General features: G+C 42.6%; 1 protein-coding gene across 2 annotated transcripts in view; it reads left to right on the plus strand.

Annotated features, from left to right (window-relative positions):
* The window catches only part of CDH13 (cadherin 13), a 442,261-nt gene that overhangs the window by 358,301 nt on the left and 68,353 nt on the right, over window positions 1-15,607 (plus strand). For both annotated transcript variants that reach the window (XM_059481271.1, XM_059481270.1), the window contains exon 8: window positions 3,364-3,504. In XM_059481271.1, the coding sequence (XP_059337254.1) occupies window positions 3,364-3,504 (141 nt within the window). The remainder of the gene's footprint in view (window positions 1-3,363; window positions 3,505-15,607) is intronic.

The raw sequence follows: 15,607 nt of genomic DNA on the forward strand, positions 1-15,607 counted from the left end.
TGTGGGGTCACAAAATGATCAAATTTTGGGTGCTGCATCCCTGCAGCTGGGCAGGGATGGAGATGGGGAAGGAAGGATGTTCTCCCCTGTCACAGACATCTTTTATGAAAAATTCTTTCCTTAGGATTTTTCCTCCTGAGAAGCTGGGAGACCTCAGGAACAAAATGTAAGCAATGGTTGTCTGCTGCTGTGGGATGCAACAGGTGCATCTGGGATTGTCCCATGTGGTTGTTTCTAATTAATGGCCAATCACAGCCAGCTGGCTCAGACTCTCTGTCCGAGACAGAAGCTTTTGTTGTCATTCTTTCTTCTTCCATTCTTAGCCAGCCTTCTGATGAAATCCTTTCTTCTATTCTTTTAGTATAGTTTTAATGTAATATATATCATAAAATAATAAATCAGCCTTCTGAAACATGGAGTCAGATCCTCGTCTCTTCCCTCATTCTCACACCCCTGTGAACACTGTCACACTCCCCCACTGCCTCCTTCCTTCCTTCCTTCTTGTGAGCACTTACTCCTCACAGGATAGGAGGAAAAGGAGGGAGAACACCCCGGGGTCAAGGCTCTGAGCCCTGAGAAGAGGGAGATGCTGAGGGGGTGCCATGAGATCTCCCAGAGCAGCCCTGAGCCCCCAGCACATCCCTGCAGAACGGGGCTGCTGGGAGCACAGGAATCCCTGCCTGCCTGCAGAAATCCAGGTTTTTGGTCAATCCCACTGCTCCAGACAATCCCTGCTGCTGCCTGACTCTGCTGGGCTGGAGGCAGGAGAAATCTGTGACGTCCTTTACAAGTGAGTGTAAAAAGAGAGCCTGTGATGGGAACAAGCTCTGCTCAGGGTTTGCATCTGTTAGCAGCTGCTTCCCCTAACAAGGCAAATATTTGGTGTCAGAACGAGTTGTAGGAAGTGCTGCATAGCAGGGAAGTGTGAAGTATTCATAATTATATGAAATACTACTCAAAATTCAGTGTTTCTCACATTTTGCGTGAGCTTAAACATTGGGCTCCTGTCACAGACATTTCCTGCTGCAGTAGATGCAATTTCTAGCATAAATGGGCTTGTTTTCAATAGAAAATGGGATGGTTTTCAAAGGAAAAAAGGCCAATTTGTGAGTAGAAATGGGCTTTCTGAGCAAAGAGGCTTATAAACATGAAGTGATAAATGGCTTTGCAAGTTTTCCATACAATAATAACGACTTTCTAATCAAAATAATGAAAAAGTCACAGCCAGGAGAGGGGAGAGAAGACTCATTCAGGTTTTAATGCACTTTAGGAAACAAATATATGAAAACTATAAATTTAGTTCCCCTCCATGGTGTGAGTTTGTGTTGCAGACATGTCAGTAATACTTCTTTGCATTTGTTTTTATGATGTTATAAATCAAACTCCTGGTCTCGCTTTGCCACCTTGTGAGATGAATTTCATGGAATAATGTTGTAAGACTACAGCAAATACATTTCTTAGGATCCCCTGTGTGGCAGTGGCATCTGATTTCCTAGCAGTCCATATGTTTTTAGGACAAAATTTCTCTTCTGGCTTCACTTGTTGATTTAACATGTAAATTTATTGTTTCATAATAGCTGATCTGATGAGCAACAGAGGTGGTTGCTTCTCTGTTGGCCTAAAAATGCTTCAAAATTTACCTGCTGAGGAGCTGGGATCTCCTTCTCCAAAATGAGATCCAAAAGGTGCTCCAAAAAAAAGAGATGGTGGGATGTGCCCAGGAAAATATAAAATGCAAAATTCACAGTTTGGGCAAAACTTCCAAATCCCTCGGATGCAGAGGAGCCTGGGTGACCCAAGGGGCTGAGGTTGCTTTGTGGGCTGCGTCCAATTCTGTGGAAAAATGCTGGATTAAGGACATGGATGAGGGATGTCAAAGCTGGGAACCTTGGGCTCTTGCACAGTTCCAAGAGGTGCAAAATTCACAATTTAGGAAAATCTTCCAAATCCCTTGGATGCAGAGGAGCCTGGGTGACCCAAGGGGCTGAGGTTGCTTTGCTGGGCTCTGTCCAATTCCCTGGAAAAATGCTGGATAAAGGACATGGATGAGGGATGTCAAGGCTGGGAAGCCTGGGCTCTTGCAGACACAGTTTGAAGAAGTTCAAAATTCACAATTTGGGAAAAAGCTCCAAATCCCTTGGATGCAGAGGGATTTGGCTGAGGTTGCTTTGCTGGGCTGTGTCAAATTCCCTGGAAAAATGCTGGATAAAGGACATGGATGAGGGATGTCAAGGCTGGGAACCCTGGGCGCTTGCAGGCACAGATCCAAGAGGCTCCAAAAGCAGCAGCTCTGTTGCAGTTTTCCCCGTGGGACGCAGGTTTATTGTCCAGGAGGGTTTGGATAAACATTCCTGGGCAATGTGAGGTTCTCACTGTGTGGCTCCAGGGGTGGCTGCAGCCCCTGCCCATCTGTGGCCTCTGTGCTCACATGGGCTTTGGGCAGGTGCTTCCACCTGAGACAGCCCCAAAAACCTCATTTTATTGAAATTCCACTGAGATCCGTGTCAGAATTCCCTAGGAGTGCCAGGGGAGCAGGATCTGATGCTGAGAACATCAGAACATCACTTTGACAGAGCTCCTGCTGAGCCCTGCTTCAGCTTTCATCCCTGATGGGAGAGATGAGAATTCCAAAAACTGCCACATTCCCATTCCAGAACTGACCACAAATGGGTTTTTTTCCCAGATTAAGGCTGTGTTTTATGAGAGGAAATTAATTTGGATTTTGCTGTCTGGTTCTGCAGAGGTGGGCAGCTAGAGAAGTACCCATGACATGGCAATCAGATATCAGCAATATAAATCATTAATATCACCCTGCACATTGGCTTTGGGCAATAACTGGAAGTCTCTGCCTGTTTTGGAAACTGTTTTTTTGTTTCTTGCAGCGGAGCAAACTTAGATTACCAGTCTAAATGCTAATACCCAGAATGAATGGGATTTAATAAAGTGAATTTATATGTAGATTGTGACATTAGTATTTAATTATGTACCCATCATAACACTGATGAAGCAAGCTGCTAAATATTGGTGCACTGAAGGTAGAGCTTACTCTTAAAGAGCAAGTATATTTTAATTTCTTACCTCTTTCCTAATCTTCCTAAATAACAGGATAAATTATGTACTGTTTACCAATATTCACCTTCATGCTGGATTGCAAATGAGGTTTCCAGGGTAGCAGCTGATCTCATAGAAAGCTGTGCTTGTGTTTCAGTAAAACTCTGATAACAGACCTGTTTCTCTGCTATGTTTTATTAGGCTAAATAAAGTTTTGGTGTTTTTAAAATTTATTATTTTAATGTTAATTTAAAATAGTATGTTATCTCCGTGGGGTTTTTTCCCTTAACCTTTTTTTTATTTTTTTTTCAGACTATGGAAAGCCCAAAGTATGAGCTGGTGATAGAAGCCAAGGACATGGGTGGGATGGACGTGGGACTGACAGGCACAGCCACTGCCACCATTCTTATTGATGACAAAAATGACCACGCACCAGAATTCACCAAGAAGGAGGTAAGAACTGCCCATCTGTTCTCTCCAAAACCGTGCAAGCAATCCTAATCAGCTCATTTCTAAATATAAAGATGTTCTTTGAGGAAAGAAGACGGTACAGAATGTTTTAACTCGGTCTGGCAGACTTTCCTGGAGCTGCTCTTTTCTTTTTTTCGCGGTAATGAACCAGCTCCAAACCACAGTGCAACCATAAGGTTAAAAAAAAATGATGTCATTTAGAGCTTGGCCAGCAGGGTACAAACCTGTAAAATCAATTTTCTGGTGGTAATTTTCTCCTTTTGCTCCTGTGGGGGGAAATAGCAAAACTAGCTTAAGGCTTTAGATGGCCGGGACCGTGGGTGAAAACAACATTTTCTTCTTGTCTGCAGCACCTCCCCTGTGAGGCAGGCAGAGTTTGGGGGTCTGGAATTAAAGCTCCAGTCCTAAAAGCTCCCAATTTAGCCTACAGGTGGAATTTGTAAGGAAAGGTTTTTTTCCCTGTAAATTGAATTCAGCTGGAAGTTCTGATAAACCCCAAAACCAAGGGGAGGGAATTCCCTGCCTGAATCCACCACACTTCCAGCCCTGCTGACACTGCTCTCTTCCACCCCCTACATTCACTGTAAGTCTGATTTACTTTTTGGTATCTAGAGAGAATTAGACAGTTTTAAAATTTTTACCTAATTACAGCCAGGTTGGATTTTGCTGTTAAAGTTTCCTGGGGCTCTGCAAACTTTTAAGGAGAAATTCCCAAAATATGAGAAGTAAATCTGATTTTAAGATAATTGTGGAGTAGGAAAGGAAAGCCTATTGCTGTAGAGTTTTTTTATTTAACCTGAAGTATATTTTTACCTATTAAAAATTTGTTTCCTGGCCTAATATTAGTAATTTGCCATTGGATTATATTGATTCTATGGATATATAATGGATTATATTATATTGCTGTTATTTGACTTGAATAATTATTTCTTTTAAAAATGCAAAGTAAATTAAGTAATTCAAAGACAACAGAGAAGGTTTTTTAAAAAAAGGAAAAAGAAGAAGAAAGTAGAAACAATGACAATTGTGGCAAGGGAATATCTATAACTACATCAGTAAAATGCTTTGGCAGCAGTGTTTCAGTCACCTGAAAATTATCGTGGACAGACTGATCCAAACCCTTAAATTCATGGGTGACAATTTAGTGACAATGATCAAACTATTAATTACTTTAGAATTACCTTTTAGATCAGGTTTTTAATGCTCTGAAAGCCATTTCCTGACAACCAATACTTAAAATATCTTTGAAATGCTGTATTTTTTTTAACCTTCTGGAAAATAACAATGTACAAGGACAGCTTGATGCTTTTAGAAATAAGAATTTATTGGATCAATCAATATTGATAGCAAGTCATGTCAGTCAGAGTCCTACCTACTTGAATTTCCAAAGTTGGAGAATTCTTTCTTGGAAGAAATATTTCTACACTGAATTCTTTTGAAGAAGTCTTTCTATAATTATAGTCTTGTTTGACTTAATTTGGTAATTTGGACAGAAAAATTCTTGTGCTGCTTAGCCACAAATGCATTGTTAGTATCAATTTCTATGGAAATTCAGAAATGCTCATAAATTCAGTTCTCTCAGTGACAGTGAAAGTTACTTTATACCCTGGAAAGTTTGTGGCTTTTAGCATGGAAATTAAATAGGTGTGAAGAGACTGCATTATCTTGTGTTCTTTGAAAAAATCTGCTCTTAGATATTTTTGTTGTATTTTTTTCTCTTTTCCATAGTGACATCTCTCGTCCTTTTTAATGGTTTGCTGTGGGTTTGAACCTTTCATTATTTAGAGATGCTAATGACCTCAGAAATCTTCCTCTGCCTTGCTAAGTGATGTTCATATTCCGTGAAGAAGGCAGGAAAAATCAGCCTTTCATGTATGGTGCAAGCCCCCTGCAGGAGCAGATTCTCTGTTAAAATAAGAGCAGGGAGGTGTCTATCAGTTGATTTAATGCCACTTTATTTGATTTTCTGCTGCAAGTGCTTAGTTATTGCATTTTAATACCAGTTGCATACCACAGGCTGCAATACCATTGATTGGAATTAGAGCTGAAAGAAAAAGACAATATTTTTCAAGGTAACTTCTGAAGGAGAAAGCTCAGTAAATCTGAAGCTTTGATTACAAAGTGTAGCTTCTTTTATTTAGTTTAATGAATAAATATTTTCAATTTCAATAAATATTTAATTTAATGAATAAATATTATAAATAATACATTATAGTAATAAATTAAATTATTTCTGGCCTTGGACACTTCCAGGGATGGAGCAGCCCCAGCTTCTCTGGGCAACCTGTTCCTCACCACCCGTACAGGGAGGAATTTCCTTCAAATATCCAATTTAAATCCACATTTCTACAGCTAAAGCCCATTCCCACTTGTCCTATCCCTACCTGATAGCTGTGAAAAGTCCCTGTCCTGGCAGAGGCAGTGCTTGCCCAGTGACTCTGCTCTCCTGGCTCTCTCTTTTCCCCTCCCTGCATCCCCTCCTGGGCCAGGAAAATTCACCCAAGGGGTGCCAGGTACCCCAGGAGCAGCTGAGCATCCTGGCTGGGATCCAGCACAGCAATTCCTCTGCCTGCAGAGCAAGAGATGCAACCCTGGGGGCTTGGGGTGTTGTCAGGATCCATCCTTGTGAAGGGGATTTATGATGATTTGTGGATTTGATCTCAGGGTGCAAAAAAACTGACACAGTACAAGGGGGTTTGCAATGATAATCAAAACAAATGCACCTATATTGAGTGACCGCAGCAAAATGTGATAGAGGGATTAAGGGAGAGAAAAATATAGAGAAAGAGAGGGATATAGCTACCAAATGTAGAGACCAAATCCTTTGGTCCAGTCCAGTCGAGGACCCGCCTGTTATGTCTGTGAGATTTTGGAGTCTCTCGCTAACTCAGAGGTTTTTATTATGATAACTCCATTGGAAATTGTGAAGGGGGAAACAGATTCAAAAAGGAATAGATGTAACAGGTAGTCCATGTTCTCAGCAGTAAACAAGAGCCGTGGTTTTCTTGGTCCAGTGGTCACAACCTGCAGGCAAACATCTCGCTTTGGTCAGCTTGCCTTCCCCACACAACTCCCCGGGCTGGGGGTTTCAGTGCCAGTCCTTGGGAGGAGCAGAGGGGCCTTCTCACATGGGGGTTCCATGTCAGTCCCTGATGGAGAGGGGCCTTTCCACATGGGGGTTCCATGTCTCAGTCCCTGATGGAGAGGGGCCTTTGCACATGGGGGTTCCGTGTCTCAGTCCTTGGGAGGAGCAGAGGGGCCTTTGCACATGGGGGTTCCATGTCTCAGTCCCTGATGGAGAGGGGCCTTCTCACATGGGGGTTCCGTGTCTCAGTCCCTGATGGAGAGGGGCCTTTGCACATGGGGGTTCCGTGTCTCAGTCCTTGGGAGGAACAGAGGGGCCTTTGCACATGGGGGTTCCATGTCTCAGTCCCTGATGGAGAGGCTCCTTACATCTCAGTCTGTCTGTCACTGTGCTTGTAAAACAGGTGAGGGTCTTCTGTGGGGGGAACACCCAGAACTCAGGAGAAGTCCAGCCAGGCCGAGAGCTGGGACAGCTCCCAAGGCTGTTGTTGCAAAAAGGGCACAGTGCCCCCTTCTTCTTCTCACTGGGCTCAGTGTAGCACACAGCAACCAACCCCTGTGAAAACAATAACTTAGCACTGTGCTCTCAGGTCTCAGGGCCTTTGGCGTGTGACTTTCTCCTACAGAGACAGAGATTTTAGACAGGGGGGGTCTTCTCTTCAGTGGTCTTCCAATGACAATTGTGAGGCAGATGAGGGATATTTCAGACAGACTCTCACAGGAGTGTGTCAGGAGCTTTGATGGCTCAATAAATGAGACTTTGCTTCAGCCCACTTCATTATTTGCTTATTGCCCTGTCGCTGTTCCAAAATCTCTGCCTTGTTCTGTCTCACATCCACCCTTCCTGCTAATGATGGGCTCTGAGTAGTGTAAAAATCCATTCAGGTGTGCAAACAGTACCCTGCTCCCTCCAGGGGTTTTAATAATTTCATCTCTAATGCCAAATACAGCAATATTTTAAGAGTTCTTCCAAAACTCCCAGGTGAGGTAGCAAGGTCTGCCTTTTAAAAGGTCACGGTGCCTGGGATATTGTGCCAGATTTAAATTACAGAGATTGAAAATAGAGATACTTGTAAAGTTGGTGGCTGCTTTGTAAAATTTACAACCTTATTTCTATTATGAGAAAAGTTTTAAAATTAATTTGATGAATTATTATTTTGTGTCACAAAGGATTTTGGAGTTTCCAGCAGGGAAAGGGCTTAGGCTCAAATTTTGTTCAGCTGTAACGAATTGCTTATGAGAAAATAAGGAATGAAGCAAAGCAAGGAGCAGGCACAGATTGTTCTGGAAAATCTGACACCTGGTTTGTGTCCTGCAGGATATTCCCAGTGGGTGGAAATGAGCTGGGCTGAGTGAACACTGAGGGTACTGAGTGTTTATACCTAGAACATTAACAAAATTGAGAATTCTTTTCTTGTGTCACTGTAAGAGTGGCTGACAGATCACTGCAGTATTGTATCCTGCAAAAAGGGGATTTTGGTCCAGAGTTAATGTCACTGTGGCTGTGTTGTGATGAAAAATTAACAATGTGGCATCTGCTGAAAGACACGAGCTGGCAAATTCTCCTCTTGTGTCTGTTCCTGGAGGCCTGGCTCTGCCTGAGACCTGGAGAAGGAAAAAACGAGTTCTAACACAAGAAAGATATGGACTTGACCCCTTTCTGTCTTTTCTTCCTTCTCCAAAAGAATAGTCCACCAAATCCTATTTACTCCATTCCTGCCTGCAGAGTGTGTGCTCAAAAATGAGATTCCTCTGCCTCTGTTTGCCTTTATCTTCTGACCTGAATTTTTAAAACTTCCATTGCTGCTCTTTAATGGGTTGTTTTCCTTATATATCAGATATCTTGTCCTTCCTTGGTAAATCCTGCCAATGCAGTGGTGTGGCTGAAGGGGATGATTTTCCTGCAGTGCCCCCAATTCCCACTTTTCTCCTCCTCCTCAGATTTTGGGGCTGCAGCCTATCCCTGGGCAAACCTGGAAAAGTGGGATTTGTCACAGTGCTCTCACTGGCAGATAACAAACAGAGACTTCATTTGGCCAGGGAACAACCATTCCTCACACAATTCCTCTTTCTGCCACTTCCAGCCTCGCCTTCAACTCCATCCATTTCTGGGACAAAGAAATGTAACACAGAAACAATTCTGTCACACAAGGGAGAGCAAGATTGGGGAAAATATTTTGCCTGGTATAAATTTACTTTTAATAAACATATTCTTAGAAAAGAATTTTCCAGTAAAATAAAGATCTTGCCTCCTATGAAGAGAATAAAATTTGTGTGATTTGACAAAACCCCACCATGGTGAGACTTGAGATACACCAGTGCTGGGAGTCTTGAGTGAAAAACATGATTTGGTCCCATTTTGAATGCCAGCTGATAAATGGTTTATAAAAGAGTAATAAATGACTAATGGGAGCTTTATTAAGTGATCCATCAGTTCCTGTGGAGGCTGTGAGTGGTAGCCCTGTGACCATGATGGATGGTGGCCTGCAGGGCTGTCTCCTGTGTCACCCATGGGGAAGGCAGCCCCTGGAGGACAATCTGCACCTCCTTCTGCTCGTGGCTCACAGAGGATCTGAGAATTCCACAGCACCATCTGGACAGATGGATTGTGCAGCTCAGGCTGCTGAGAAACGGGCTTGAAGCTGCTGAGAGTCCCTGCCTTAGCTCTTGGTATTGGTTAAAAACTCTACTGAGGAACAAACAGGGAGTTTTAAAAGCAATTTTAAGGTTCCTCTTGGATCACTTTTCCATACTTTTCCAAAAATGTCTCTCTTGGACATGAAACTTTTCTTTTCTGTGGTAAACAGACCTTGGCAACCCAGAGCAGATCGGCCCATTGACTTTGCATGTTTGAAGTGAAATAATCTCACCTCTCCTCTCCTGTGGACTGAGTCCTCCTTACCTTGTCTTGCAGGGAAAAATTTGCCCTTTGGAACTCTTAACTGATTTTGTTCTTTTCTGTGCAGTGAGCTGGACCACACCTTTAGACACAATCATGTTAATGGTAGATGATTCCCCTTCCAACCCCCTTCCACAGGGTTTTTTTCTTTATTTTTCTTTACATCTGACTGGGAGAGCTATTGAGTGAGAACTGTGGTGGTGTTCGCAGGGGTCCCAGGATGAGAGAACAGAGGAGAATCTTGACTCCATGTTTCAGAAGGCTGATTTATTATTTTATGATATATATATTATATTAAAAGAAAATGATGTACTAAAAGAATAGAAGAAAGGATTTCATCAGAAGGCTTGAAAGGACTAGAAAGGAATGGAATGATAATAAAATCTTGTGACTGACCGGAGAGTCTGAGCCAGCTGACTGTGATTGGCCATTAATTAGAAACAACCACATGAGACCAATCACAGATGCACCTGCTGCATTCCACAGTAGCAGATAATCAATGTTTGCATTTAATTTCTGAGTCCTATCAGCTTCTCAGGAGGAAAGATCCTAACGAAAGGCTTTTTCATTAAATATGTCCATGACCGAGCACCACAAGTGTGTGGAAAACAGAGCCAGAGAGGAGCTAAAGCCCAGCAGGGCAGCAAGGCCAGGGCTGCAGCCCTCTGCCATTCCCTGCTGGGGTGGAAATCACAGAGCAAACCAGGCTGAGCAGACACAAAAGCAGCTGCCAGTTTGTTCTCTCTGAGCTGGGGAGAACAAACCAGTTTGGGTTCCTCCCACACCACAACCTGCTCTCTGCTGCTGCATTTTGGCAGGGCTGAGGGGCTGGAGCAGCAGCACCAGATCCAAGCAGATGACAAACCCCTGCCAGGCTGGTAGTCAAGAGTCAGAGTTTCATTATGGCCTGAAAGTGATGGGAACCAATCTGGAATTCCAGCAGCCTGCTCAAATTGGATCCAACTCCCCCAGCGCTGATTTGTCAGCAGAAAGAGTTTTGTGGGATGGATAAAACCATTGCAGCAGAATCACATGAGCAGAGTGCATATTGGAATTTCCATTTGGCTCCCGTTTTTGGGCTGTGAGACAATTTACATGCAGAGAAACCAGAATTCATGCAGGAACTCAGCAGAGCAGGGCAAAGCCTCTCCAGCTGCCAGTGAACTTTGGCACAAAGAGCAGCTTCAGCATGGCTGGGGAGCACCAGAGAGCAGCTCCTGGGCCACCCTTGTGCTTTCTAGAGTTGTAGATACAGCTGGAAAGGCTCCTGGAGCACCTCTTAACCTTCAGAAACCTCTACACTGGATAAATATTTGCACTGACCTTTTCACTCAGCTTTATTTCCACTTCATCCTCTTGCAGCAGTTCACTAACACACTCGACATAGCTCCAAGTGCCCAAAAGTCTCCTTGGAAGCAAATGAAGGATCTTACCTGGTGTATTTTTCATGTGTGAGAGGCAGAATTTATGAAAGGAAACAAACATCTAAATAGCAGCAAATATTTTGTTTTCTAAATGAAGACTGTGAGCATTCTGTTGTCTCTGCAAAATGAAATTTAATTTTCATTGACTGTACCATTTCTTCATGGCTAATAATTGGTCATTGGTCTCACCCATGGTACAGTTTATGGCATCCAGAGTTTTCTGAGCTGTCCTGACTTATAGAACGGGTTTCAAAATCACATAAGCAGTTCAGGAATGTAAAATCTAAATAACAGGCATGTAGACACTGACTTTTTTTTTTCCCCCTTAAATAATTTTAGATGTCAAAAATAATTTTTAAAATATTATTGGACTAAATTAAATAGCTGTGAAGATATCTGTTCCCCACTGGAGTTCAAAAATCTGGGTTTAGGAGCATAGATTGCTTTGTCTCTCAGTGCAATTAGGATTCCAAATATCTGTCTGTCTTCTAGAAACTTTCAAATAACCTGGAAAAATGCCCATGATCAGGAAGAATGTTTATTAATATTTCTCAATAGTCTTGTGGTGCTACCAAACTAAGGACATCTGGAAGACTTATTTAAACAATCTGGCTATCTGGATAATGAAATTAAGCTTTTTGTTATTTTTGTTATTTTACTTTTTCTTGAATATTGTGTGTCAGTTTTTCTCAGAATTAGCTGGTTAGAGGATTCTCATGTGATGAGACATGCTCAGCGCCACTCAGCATTGAATTACCAACAACCTTAACAACAAATACTCTGCTGCAGCATTTTCAAGAGTAGAATAAATTCAGAGAAAGGAAAACAAATACGATTATTCTGTGCATTGACTGAGACAGGGAACTCTTCAGCAAGAAACCAAGACCAAATGAAATAACATTGTTTGGCAGACCAGTGGTTCCTGGGCTCATCCAGATTCACACTGTGCGCATAATAATCTGTATTCATGTGGCTTTCAGCAAGCTATCTGCATCACCAGTGTAAGCACTTTGTTCAAGAACTTTTGCAAAATATGTTTAACACGGAGTCCATGCACTTATCACATAATTAGGGCTGGATGTGCTGCCTGGCAGGAGGCAGCAGATTCCCACATTTATCTCTGCTCGTGAGGGGTGAGCTCGCTGCTTTGTTTCTCTCCACCAAGGTCAGGAAATACATGAAGTTGTCTATTTAATCTGCAGATAAACACATTTCAGTGGTGCATAAAACAACAGAGTGCCTGCTTTGTAACCTGGGAGCAGCTGAGAAACACTTGTACAATGCAGGGAAGGGTCTGTGAATAGAAATGATCATTCAAACAGTGGGAATTTGGGGAGGAGCACAAAGGCACTGTGCTGCTCCTCCACACCTGATTTTCCTCCCTACACTCTTGCTCTCCAAGTAGGCTCACACAGCAAACTTGCATTTTTTGCCAGTCCTTTTCCCTTTTCCCCCCCTTTTTGTCACTGTCCCTTCTCTGCCCTTTGTTTAGCTGCCCTGATTTGCTGTCCTCAGCTGATCTGAGCCACCCTGATGCCAACTCCTTTGCCTCTGCAAGCCTTGGGTTGTGTTGGAAGGTCAGCAGCAGCTCCGTGGCAATAGCAGCAATTCTCACTGCAGCTGGCAAATTCTCACCACAAACCCAAAAATCCTGTGCTGCCTTATCCTCCAAAGGCTTCTTCCATCTGCTTCTGCAGGCAGCAAATACCCAAACCCTGCGAGCAGCAGAAAAGCCATAAAAACCCACAATTTACTGCTCTCTTCCCCAAGAAGTGAAGGTTAATGTGCTTCCTCAACGTGGTCCATCAAGTGTGAACTTTACAACAGATATTAAGGTCAGGATTACAAAGTAAATGGTAGCAGTGAGAGTTTGGAGTACCTCTAGCACAAACACGTTTGGGTGAGGAGCTGGAGGGGAGAAATTAGAAATTAAAAAGGAAGGAAGGCTCAGACAAAGGCTCTTGAGGGAAGCACAAGCTAAACAAAGATAATGTAATGTCTCCAGGTCTAGTCTTGGATCACTTATTTAGGGAAGCTGTATAAACATAATTATTAACAATCATTGCCAGGGGTGGGTATGTGATTTTCCAATTAAATTAAAAAAAACCCAAAACCAACAAACAAACAAAAAAAAAAATCCCAAAAAACCCCCTCCAGCTGGAATTTTGCAGTTGCCTTCAAATCAAATTAGAACTGTTTTCTACTGATTTCAATTGGACATTTTAAAATTTGACTATTTTCCCCGATAATTCTTTTTTTTCCTCTAAATGTACTGGTGGAGCAGTCAATGGAAATGTCCTTTGATTTCACTCTTCTCCAAGAGCGTTCATGGCATGTTGAACTTCATAAACTGTCCAAGGAATTCCAGCTTCACCTCTGAGTGCTGGCAGGTGACACAGAGACTTCCAAGAAGCTTCACACAGGTGTTTTCAAATCAAGATATAAAATGATGCACCAATATCTTTTCTGAAATTAACTTTGGAGGTCTCTTTTGGGAGACCTCATTTGACTGTGTGAAATCCAGCTGAAAAAAAACCTTAGTGTGGAAACAGTGATTTCTACACATGGTATTCATTGCAGAGGGCTCTTATATCGTCATTGTCTTGTTCATAGAATCCCAGAATGATTTGGGTTGTGAGGGACCTTAAAATCATCTCATTCCATGTGCCATTGATGCCTCAGGTTTTGGCTTTTCTGTTTTTCACATTTTGTGCTGCTTTAGTGTGTGGGTCTGGGCTCACATCAGGGGATGCTGAGCTCTGTGCACAGAGCAGGGACACAAAGCAATTCCTGCTCCAGCTGGGCACCAAGGACAAATGATCCAAATCTCAGCCCCAGAGCACAAACACCGTGGGCTGGAGAGAGAAAAACAAGCAGGGTGGGACTGCAGGGGCTAAAGCTGCAATGGGACAATGAACTGCAAGGTGCAAATGGAGCAGAGCTGATCCCAGGGACAGAGCCCGGGAGCGCTCGAGCATTTTGGGGCCATTTTGGGTCATCCTGGGTTCATTTTGGGGCCATTTTGGTTCATCCTGGGTTCATTTTGGGACCATTTTGGTTCATCTTGGTTGCAGCCCTGGCTGGGCTCTTGTGCTGCCCAAGGTGGATCCATTGAGGAGATCCTTTCAATAAATCCCTGCTTTATTCTTTAGTTCTGCCCAGCCTCTGTTCTAGGGCAGCCTTCTCAAGGCATCACTGTGTCAGGGACCCCTCCACCGTCCCAGGCTGCTCCAAGCCCTGTCCAGCCTGACCTTGGACACTTCCAGGGATCCAGGGGCACCCTCAGCTGTGCCAGGGCCTCCTCACCCTTACAGGGAACAATTTCTCCCTAATATCCAATCTAATCCTCCCTACAGTGAGGAAGAGATTACCAAGTATTACCTTTTTGGACTTGAAGGGCTTTTTACTCCGTGTATAAATTATTTCAGTTCCTCACCTGTGGAATGCAGAATTTCAACAGAAACACCAAGAATTCTAAATCTCTTTGTTTGACACAGTGCAGCTGATTGGAGAAGTAACAAATAGAGGAATTGTTAGATGTGTTGCAAATATCACTGTAATCCCACGAGTTCAGAAACCCACACTGTTAATATGCCTGCAGCATCTGTGGGAGTTCTGTTTTAAAGCAGGATTAAACATGATAACACACTATAGATCTTAACATATTCAATTTGCAGCAGACAAAACCCTATTTAATACCAATTACAGAATATGTGTGAGCTGGTATCATAGCTGCAGTTTATATGAGCAGAGGGAATTTGTAAAGCTGAAGTCTATTCATTCAAAAATAATAGTTTATGTGGCTGCCTGGGTCATTCCACTAGAGTGCAATGAGTTTTGTGATCAGTTTATCAATTCCTTCACTGACAAGTGAGATTTTAAGATTTTTCTCAGTGACACTAAAACTGATTTGGCTACTCTGAAATTTGCTAACCATCTGTGCACATGAATCAAAGTGTCAGGTTTATTTAGACAAAATATCTTTTTTCTTTCTGCCCTGAAGCATTAAAATAGACAATGGGTAAAACTCACCATGCTAAAAGGAGTTGTAGGTTTATTCAAATAAAATTTTTAGCAAATGCCTGTGAAAGATATTCATTTGGGAAGAAATAAAATTATATAGGCCTGGTTGTGTCTTGAACTTAGTGGAATGAAAATGGTGTTGTTACATGTAAGGAAAAGCAGATTAGGGGGTTCATACAGGACTCCTTGTAGTTATGGTCTCTTTTGAGGAAAATGGTTCAGAAGTGGAATTTATTCATATTCTTGTAGCTCCTACTTTGGCTTGTTTCCAGGACTTGTTTGCCTTAGAGTTCCAGATGCTTATTTGCTGAAAGGGGAGCCCTTTCTCCAGCCGTCTGTCCAACAGTCACTTAATATTTATTTGTTTTTACAAATGTGTTCCCCTGTGTTCTCAGTCCATATGTCACCAAAAATGTGTAAGCCCAGCTCTACACAGAGTATTGATGTTATCTTCCCTTTCCCATTCTAGACTTTGACCAAATTAGGAAAAATCCATGAATCCCAGTTTTTTCCTTCACCCAATATTTCCCTCCAACACTATTGCTCTACAGCCAGTCCTTTGGAGTTTCTATTCTCACTCCTCCTCTTAATGTAGCTTTTATAGAGGTTTTTTTCCACTTCCCTGTCCTAATCACTTGTGTCCTCTCCTTGATAT

Source organism: Ammospiza nelsoni, chromosome 13 (assembly GCF_027579445.1).
Source record: "Ammospiza nelsoni isolate bAmmNel1 chromosome 13, bAmmNel1.pri, whole genome shotgun sequence".
In the NCBI taxonomy this organism is placed as follows: Eukaryota; Metazoa; Chordata; class Aves; order Passeriformes; family Passerellidae; genus Ammospiza; species Ammospiza nelsoni.